At 33.2% G+C, this 9,691-nt stretch overlaps 1 protein-coding gene across 8 annotated transcripts in view; it reads left to right on the top strand.

The window, feature by feature from the left end:
• The first annotated feature begins 2,547 nt into the window (after window positions 1-2,547).
• The window catches only part of LOC135660895 (protein STRUBBELIG-RECEPTOR FAMILY 5-like), a 14,383-nt gene continuing 7,239 nt past the window's right edge, over window positions 2,548-9,691 (top strand). For 2 of the 8 annotated variants that reach the window (XM_065176438.1, XM_065176437.1), the window contains exons 1-10: window positions 2,549-2,848; window positions 3,190-3,322; window positions 4,261-4,332; window positions 4,408-4,473; window positions 4,729-4,800; window positions 4,885-4,956; window positions 7,386-7,457; window positions 7,535-7,600; window positions 8,277-8,342; window positions 8,436-8,710. In XM_065176438.1, coding sequence (XP_065032510.1) covers window positions 2,758-2,848; window positions 3,190-3,322; window positions 4,261-4,332; window positions 4,408-4,473; window positions 4,729-4,800; window positions 4,885-4,956; window positions 7,386-7,457; window positions 7,535-7,600; window positions 8,277-8,342; window positions 8,436-8,710 — 985 coding nt within the window. In that variant the 5' untranslated portion in view covers window positions 2,549-2,757. Of the gene's footprint in view, window positions 2,849-3,164; window positions 3,416-4,260; window positions 4,333-4,402; window positions 4,474-4,728; window positions 4,801-4,884; window positions 4,957-7,385; window positions 7,458-7,534; window positions 7,601-8,276; window positions 8,343-8,435; window positions 8,711-9,691 lie in introns of those variants that run through there. The other 6 variants (XM_065176440.1, XM_065176439.1, XM_065176443.1 and 3 more) reach the window with 6 other exon arrangements.

The raw sequence follows: 9,691 nt of genomic DNA, 5'->3' as shown, positions 1-9,691 counted from the left end.
CTCGGTCTCCTTGCAGCCGTTTACTCGAGTTTTTATTTATCTTTTATTTTCTGGGATGGATTTTTTACGTCATGTTTAATTACTTTTTTTGGTCGGCGTGGTCGGCGGACGCGGGTCCGTTAAGCTCGTTTCCTCGCCGTATTGATGCCCCGATTAAATCGCCAGCTTGCATGCATATTCTGGAGGAGATCCCGTTGATCTTTCCGGGATATATATATATATATATAAGTTTCGCATATATTGCTTTTAAAGGGTTATAGTTAAACACTTTCTATTTAATTGAAATCTTCAGGTATATTAATATCGAGAGTATTTTAGATTTTAGTTAGAGTTCAGAAGAGATTGTCCTGGATTTTCTTGATGATCGGTGAATATTAATGTTTGAAGGCAAATTAAAATTTATAATGATAAAAATATTATTATATCAATATATGTGAAATTTCTGTAAACTTACTATTTAAATAAAACACATACTCTTAAAAGGTTAGAATGTTGAAGTACATTTATAAATGTCAAAAATGAAAGCAGGATTTATTATGATAAATCGATAATTTTTTTATCAAATGCTAAGCTTATATTTATATATTCTTTAATTAGATTAAATGATAGAATGGCTAACGAGTCAGACATTTGCATGGTGTTTGTTGAATTTAAACCAAGACAATACAATTGACTATAAGGAGAATATAAAGGGAAGCTTCGTAAAGGTTTTCCATTAAAGTTAAGTTTTAATATAATTTATATTTTAAACTGTAATTATTAAATCTCGCATTGTGATTGTGACGGAGACAAGACCGGTCAACGTAGAACATTGGACCAACTCGACTTGTGTTAAGAGTCTCTTAATTTATGTGACGTTCGACCCACATCGAAGACCAATGTGAAGTGGGGATTTCTGATGCAGTTCTTTTGATGATCAAATTAGACATGAGATGGATTAAGAGGATTATCGAGGTAAGATATGTCAAACATCGATAATTGTGTCTTGAATTATCTTTTATAATCAATCCGTATTTGACCGTTAGCAACTCGAGAGAATATTTCACATAATAAAAAAATATTTCTTAAATATTTTTTTTGTTAGATGAATGCTGATATGATTATTTTGTTATTATTCTGATGACTAAGATCATGCTTCTAGTTATAATATTTCTCATATCATATTGATATGAATATAATTTTGTGAATCTACTGTGAGCTAATTTATGCTTTCTAAGTATTTAATTCAATTGTCACTATCCATAGTCAATCTAAGCTCAAATTTTTAATGTTAGGTTTTTTGGGATATTTTTTAATTAAATACTCACATTTTTAGTATTTCACAATTGGTATATTTTTATTTTTTTATATAGTATCCCTAATTTAAAAATATATATAAATTATCTCAAAAAAAAATTATATGTTTATAATGTTTTGGCCACCACAATAAAAATATTATAAATAAGTAAAATAAAATCAAAACACATTAGAAACCATTTGATATATTATATTATGAGTCAATTAAGTATTTACAATAGTCTAAAAAATGATTATTATAAGTATTATAAAACTAATTTAAAAACACAGTAAATGATCCAAATGGGCTTGGTATGGTACGGTACCAATGTACCGAGCGGTACATCAGGGCATACCGAATATTTTTTTATTTTTTTCTATAGCAGTGCTACAGTATAACACTATAGCACTGTAACGATACCGGGCGATTCGTGTATCGGTAACCTGTCGGACCGGTACGTACCATCCGGTACGAGTGGTACACTTCGATACGGCATACCTTGATATTAATGATATGTGAAAAATGACAATCAAAGAGAAATGATAAAAAAAAGGGTAAAAAATAGTAATTTTTTTAAATTTACGACACTGTTTGCAAAAAAAAAAAGTAAAATAGGGATAACGATTGAGAAATATTCAAAATATGAGTATTTTCTAGAAAAACTATTATTTAAAAAAAAAATTTTATGAAAATAATTACTAGTTGAAAATCCAACAAAAGAGTATAGGTTATTATTTTATTTTTCATAAATAAATAATGATATATATTTAAAATTCTATTTTTTAGATGAGTTACTTTCCATTGGGTTTTTAGTTTACTTGCTCACATTGTTTTGCTAGAAAACATTAAAAATATTTTAACTCAATTGACAAAACATGTAACTATGTAACTAATAATGTAGATCTCATACATAGGAGTTGGATTGTTCACCCTATAAATCGATGAATAAGGTTAACACCATTTCCATGGTTATGATTAATAGAATATTCTTGAAAAAGGGGCGTCTCCAATAATAAGCCCAAAAGAAAGATTTTTCTTACGAATTCGTTAATTAATTTATTAATTAATTATTTTTAACAGTCAGCAGATGAGTAGCAGCTTTTAACTTTCTAAAACCTGTTAAGATGATAAGAATAGAGTAAATGGTGAACTAATACAATAAGTATTTCTAATTAGCTAATACTAATCAGAGTTTAACTGCTCACGTGCACTGCACTCAGAGGAGCGCCAAGGTTCGGGACGTCAAAGAAGCCATAAGAACCGGAGGCTCCCCGCCACTCGCGCGTCTTCGTTCCCCCTCCTCCGATGGCGCTCCCCTGCTCCTCCTCCTCTCCCAACACCGGTCTCGGAGCTCTAGATTTAAAAGAAGCGAATGGATTTCAGAGGAAGAGCGTCGGCATCCTCCTCCCCCATTCCCCCAACCCCCGCTCTCCCCATCTCCATGGGAGGATCGCCCAAGCCCTAGATTTTTTCTTCCCAATATGGCTCCATATCTCCCGCTGCTTCTACTGCCGCTGCTGCTGTTTCTGCGGCTCTCCAATCTCGTCCGCGGCACGACCGATTCATCTGACGGTAAATGAGACGTCTAACTTTCCGTTTTCTGTGACTTGCCTTCGTTCATGGTTGGCACCGATCTGATTATGTTTCTAGCGATAATGGCCAATGGAGTGACCTCGAAATACTCGTAAAATATTCTCGTGTGGGACGGTCTCTCTTTTCTTACGTTCCAGTCCATTCATGACAAGTATTTGTTTCATTGTGTCCATTTGTTTTAACTAATGAGTATTATAGGAGTTTCTGGTTGATGTATGTACATCGATGAAACTGAATTAGGAATCAGAACTCTTTCAGATTTTATGGTTTATTTTCTTCTTTCTTCCTTTTGCAGTAATGGTTGTATATATCTGTTGCAGTTTCAGCCTTAAATGTTATGTATAGCAGCTTAAGTTCCCCCTCTAAGTTGACCGGTTGGAGTTCAGGTGGCGGTGACCCCTGTGGCAATGATTGGAAAGGCATCAAATGCTCTGGGTCATCCGTGACAGAGATGTAAGAACTGTTTTCTTGGATTCTTATGGTGGCTAGCTTTGGTTGGTTTCGTCATCACCATATCATTTGAACTGCTGCAAGTAAGGCCTATAGGTAAACAGTATGTGGCATTGCAACCATCTTTACAGTTTACGTTAAGTATGTTGTTGCATATGCAGATTAGTTTTTGACATGGGCTAATTCTTTCAGCATTTGTACTGAAATAAATTTGCCATGAAAAATAAAAAAAAAACATATCAATTTCTGAAACTTCATTATTTTCATATTACCGTTCACTTAAGTCAGTTGTCAACTGTTTATACTTTTTACAGTAAATATATAATTTGACTATGAGATACCTATAACAATCTACTCTTGTGGAGGAACTGGATGTAACTATGAGACACCTATACCAATCTACCTAGAGTTCTTGGTGGTGGAGGAACTGGATATAGATGTATTTAATATTCAAAATTTAGTTGTAAGCATGCATACATTATTCACTCATGATGAGTATTTTGATATAACCTGCATAAGCATTACACAGTTTTGTTGACTACATGTTTAGGATTGTGGCTCTTAGAGACGCTAAAAAAATGTAAAATATCATCGATTTTGAAAACATTCTGAGGAATCTTCTCTTAAAAATAACTTATACTATGAAGAAAGCAAGGCTTCTGGATTATGCTTATTTATGTAACTTAATAATAAATAACAAACTCACTCAGAAAGGTATTGATTTGGAAAAGAAACATGTATTGTTTATCCATAGAAGAGGTTTATAGGCTCTACTGTTTTTGTATATCTGCTATTGAGGTTCATTTTCAAATGTGTGCTTAAGATAATTACCTTTTTTACTCAGTATTTTGGTAGGAAGTTAATGAAAGATGCTTTATATTTTTTGTCATTAGTTTTCAGAAGGCACTTGACTGCATAAAATTTTACTTTGTGTCAACCAGCAAACTCTCAGGTCTTGGATTGACTGGTACAATGGGCTACCAACTAGCGAGCTTGACTTCAGTAACTTATTTGTAAGGACTAACTTGCTATTTCTTTAGACATTTTGAGGTTGCAACTTAGCATGTTTTTTCTTTGTCTTAGTACAGTGACTTGAGCAAGAACAATCTCAATGGTGATATACCTTACCAGCTTCCACCAAACGTCACATATATGTAAGTCACACATAAAAAATTATGTACGGATCAGATTTATTATCAAGCTAGCAATTAGTTTATTTTGTTGTGCATTTTAAAGGAACATAAAGGGTTAAGTGAAATTTGCACTTATCTACTCTAACTTTCCTTTGTAGTTGTTATTAGAACATTGTATTTGCCAATTAGAGTTCAATCCTTTGTGTAGTTACATTTCTTACATATAACTGAGATAGCAATGTTTATTCAAGTTTTGATATATTTTTATGTATCCAGAAATCTTGCTGGAAACGGACTTACTGGTGGGATTCCATATTCAATTTCTCAGATGTCTGACCTAAAATATTTGTAAGAAGAGTTTTAGTTTAATAGCATATGTTCTCATTTGCATCAGTGCCTTTTAGTAGTTAGTCATTTCATGGTGGATTGCAGAAATCTTGCCAATAACCAGCTAAGTGGACAGTTGACTGATATGTTCGGAAAGCTCCCTAGTCTCTCACTACTGTAAGATTGCTGCTGTTTGATTTTTATATATATTACAATCTCTATATTTATTTGAAATGAAGAAGTTACTTTTGCTACATTGTTGCCAATGACTTATGACTTGGTAGCTTTTATTTTTCTAGCAACAATATGTATTTGTTACTTGTCTTCACTAGTTGATCTCATTACATTTTAAAAGTTATACCATTAGGTTATTTACTGACATGGTATTAATCAATTTGTGTAAAATGATATAGAGTCGCAATAGTTATGTATTTAGATTTTAGAGTACTTCTCACTGAATTTTCCAAAAAAAATGATGGTTTAATTTAACCCCATCACTTCCTGTAAGGAGAATGTTGCAACAAAAACAACAACAATAATAAATCCGTAAGTCCCAACTATTTGGGGTTGCCTACATGGATAATTCAAATTATGTTTTATATATTCCGCAATTAGAATGTTGTAAATAGAAAAAAAAACCAAATATTGTATTGGGTTCAATCTTGAAAAGACATGTCCAAAAATTGGATCTAGGTTGCACATGACCAATATCTTTAAGAAAAAAATGCATATATATCTTCCAAAATTATTGACGTTTATATTTATCCTAATTTTTTCCAAAATCTAAAAACTTGCATGTGTATCATTATAGTCAAACATAGCTATCTGCTATAAGTTACCTTTTAGTTGGAACTTTAATTTGTGTTAATGCCCTTTGGAAACTCATTGTGATATTAACAACACTAGGGGTGGGTATCATATATATTTTTATATACTTGTTTAACTTAAGCAAACTGATGTTAAGGTGAGCTTTCTTGATGGATGTTATGACAGTGACATCTGTAGATATTAAGATTTATAATGACAAATATGCTACTTCCGTAATTTTCAAGGATGTATGTGTAAAAACATTTTTTGTAAAATGATATTTGAATTTTGGCTGATTGGGGCATCATTTTTGGCCACTCCTAGCTTCTACTAAATTCCCTATGCCGCCTTCACAACTACCCCAAAGCCAATCACCGCAACTGCTATTGTTGTTGCTATATACCACATTTGCCATTAGTCATTACCTTCACCATTGCTACCACCATTGTTGCCACCATCATCACCATGACACCTCCATTCCCGTTACAACATCACTACAACCTCTACAACCATCTACCCTACCATTGATAGCTCCATTTCAACCACCACCATCATCATCACCACTACCATTAACCATCACCATATTTTCCACCGTGCCATCATTTCACCACCACCACTACAAACCAGATCAAGAAAATGGATAATTTTTGGGTTTGATTATGTAAATATTTGTTGATATTTCCATGTTGAAATAAATCGGAAAACAAAGTGTAAAACAAAAAGTATAAATTGGAAAATGACGACGAGAATAAGAGATAAAAACTAGATTACTTGTTTGAAATTAAAGACACCATTGGTCTAATATTTGCCTCCATTGCTTAATTATAGAATCAATCTCAACTAGATTATCATCAATCAAAACAATATCATAAGCTAATAACACATTTCTATGAAAGTTTATCTTCAATAGGTTTTTAAGTTCATTCAGTAACCCAATAACTAACTTATATTACATGTGCCTAAACCACATGATCTTGAATGCTTAAATGCAATTTATTATAGTAGGCTTGGATGGTTAAACACATCAGTCTAACCCAACATTGCCTCGATGTGCGATTACCGGGGACTATTGGCCACCATAAATGTGTAGTCCATCTATTCATTGGCATGAGGACAATGAAGATCAATCTAGTGGTGCATGGTCAGAATGTCAGAATGGTGATATATGACTCATACCAAATGATTTGATATCCCTATCTGAAACCTTATGAGCATTATATAGTTTTATGATGCTTTATGTAAGTTATGGAGTTTTATTTTTGTGGAAATGTTGGGATGAATATGATGGGTTTATGGTGCTGCATTTTGGTTCTTTGCAATTTTGCATTGTGGATCGGTGAGGGTTTATAGATAGGACAAGAAATGTGTGGGTTGAAAAATGATAAATGTCAGTAAGACGTATCAGTTTGTGTATTTATGTTGTTCACCTGTCTTATATTTTTACAATATTCATGTGAAGGTGGAATTACAATTCTTCATCTGTCTTGGGTTCACCTAACCATACGTGAGAATATAGATTGTTTACTTGACCATTCATGTGATCTTTCAAATAAGCCATCAGAATTAGTGAGGAAGTGATTGTCCAACACCAAGCATAGTCACCTGCCAGTGTTGGCATAGCATTGCTTTTCCATGTGATAGAATTTCTGTTCTAGCTTCATTAGTCAAAACTAGTGGTTTTGTTTGAATCTAATACTTACATGGAAAATATGCATTTACACAAGACTCTTGGTTTCTATGTATGATCTTTGTGCATATGGTCATATTCTTTTGTTGCTAAGCTCAAGTTATGATGTCAGGGATCTCTCATTTAACCGCTTCTCAGGTAGCTTGCCACAAAGCTTTGGATCTCTCACACATCTCAAAACTTTGTAAGGAACTGAAGTTTTCCTTCGATCTGTCTTATTGAGTTCTTTTTAAATGAATATTTTCTGTCTTTTGATTACAGGAATTTAGAGAACAATCAATTTAGTGGTTCACTTGACGTTCTTTCCACTCTTTCTCTAGAAGACCTGTAAGTTATTAGTTTTGTGCCCCTTTCATCTGCTTGAGGATCAGATGATGTAAAGTTTGAATTGTAACTACATACCATGTGTAGTTAAATTACCCCGAGAAGAAATTTCCTGGACGATAATAGTGTTTTTACTTAATTCAACATAAGAAGTAATTGCATTCTCATGATTGCAAACATTTATGCTAATTTCGGAGAAGTTTGATTCTAAGACTACTTTTAGTTTTTATTATCAAGTTAAAATGATTATATGCTTAGTAGTATCCTTCAGATGCTTATATTGGAAATTAATATGAATTATTAAGAATGCTTTTAAGCAGTGGAAGACAAAAAAGTAACATATTGTCAACTCTACAAGAATTATAAGGATTTCAGGACTTACCAATGACATACCACAGTTAATTTTAGAAATATTATGCACTTACATGAGCAGGGTCTCAGGTGGATAAGAAAAAAAAACTTAAACAAGAGGCATCCAGCTCTTCGTAGTATAAAATAGGAGGTATCATTCAGTATTTTATTGTGCATTTGCCAACAAACTGTTCACCCTATTTTTAGTATATTTTCTCATATCTTACTGCTGAGTAGATCGTGCTGAGCATGTTAAATGATTGAAGAATCAGCATACTTTCCAGTTATCTGAGCAATTTCCAACTAGGTTTTCCTGTTATGCCACCAGGAATATTCAGAACAACAAGTTCACTGGCTGGATTCCAAACAAATTGAAAAGTATACATAATCTCAAGTGAGTACAATTTTGCATTTTTGCTGCTTTATTTTTTGGTTTCAGCAGATTTTATGCTTTTTTGAATCTTTCTGATGGTTATCGTTTCATAAGGGTTGGTGGAAATTCTTGGTCATCTCGACCAGCACCTCCAGGTATGGCTAAAGCTGCAGATAATAATGACACAAGCTCATCCGCGGTTGAGAAAGGGAAACAAAATTCAGGCCTGAAAGGTGCAGTCATCGCTGTGATAGTGATTTCTGTATTAGTTGTGGCTCTCATTTTAATGGCTCTGGTTAAGCGAAGATCTTCAGGTTCATCCCATCATATTGACGAACAACTCAGCCAGAACAGATCATTTACGCCTCTAGGAGGCAATGATTTTACAGGTAGTTTCTTTCATCATATTAATTATCTAGAATTTTCATATTGTATTTGTCGTACATCTGTTCTTATGTGAGTTCTGATTGTAGTGATAGGATCTATGTGCTTATGCATATCTGATTCTTAGCTACATTCCACAAAGTTCAAATGAAGAGTGGATCTTATGATATTACTATCTGATTGGAATGAGTTCTGATCAATATTTCTCTTGTGCAGTAAGCCTCATATTCTTTTACCTATGACCTTATACTCTTGCATGGACTTAATTGACATTTGATATTAACCAATTTTATTGGGGTGCAAAATCTAACTCAGAATGTTAAAACTGAAGATCTATTTGCGAGAGAAAAACTGGTTTAGCTGTTTTGATGGGTTGTACTTGTACACTATTAATTTTCTGCATGCATGTTGTTGATGGCACAATAAGAGCTATTCTGGCACTAGCAGCAGTTATATTAACTACAACGATGTTCCAACGATAAGACACCTGTTATTTAACATCAGAGAGAATTAAGCATGCTAATGGGGCTATTCATTAGGAACTCAAATTATTTAATGACTATTTAGGACACCTAATCTTTTACTTGAGCAGTATATGATTTATACAATTAACTAGAGTTTAAAAGTGACATTTGCAGTTCAGATTTCATGGTTCTATACTTAGTTTAATGTGACCCATTTGAAGGCTAACCATCGGAAATATATAAGAGTAAGACCCACACAGTCTTGAAGTTAATCAGGGTCTTGTTGAATGTAAGCATATGCTAGAGTTAACATAGGATACTTCAAATTGAGAGAGGCCTTGGGAATGGTATGATCATAATGTGACCCAATTTCATGCTTTGTGTATCAGAATGATGAAAACTAGAAGATAGCATATAATAAAGTTAGTGTCATTGAGATGAATGTGTGGGGTTACTAAAAAAACTAAAATTCTCAAACATTGAAGGATAGTACCAACTCATAATAAAATAAGGAAAAGTCTT

The sequence above is a fragment of the Musa acuminata genome, chromosome BXJ1-4, assembly GCF_036884655.1.
Source record: "Musa acuminata AAA Group cultivar baxijiao chromosome BXJ1-4, Cavendish_Baxijiao_AAA, whole genome shotgun sequence".
Lineage (NCBI taxonomy): Eukaryota > Viridiplantae > Streptophyta > Magnoliopsida > Zingiberales > Musaceae > Musa > Musa acuminata.
Note: the sequence above shows the minus strand (reverse complement) of the source record. Positions and strands in the feature narration are given on the sequence as shown.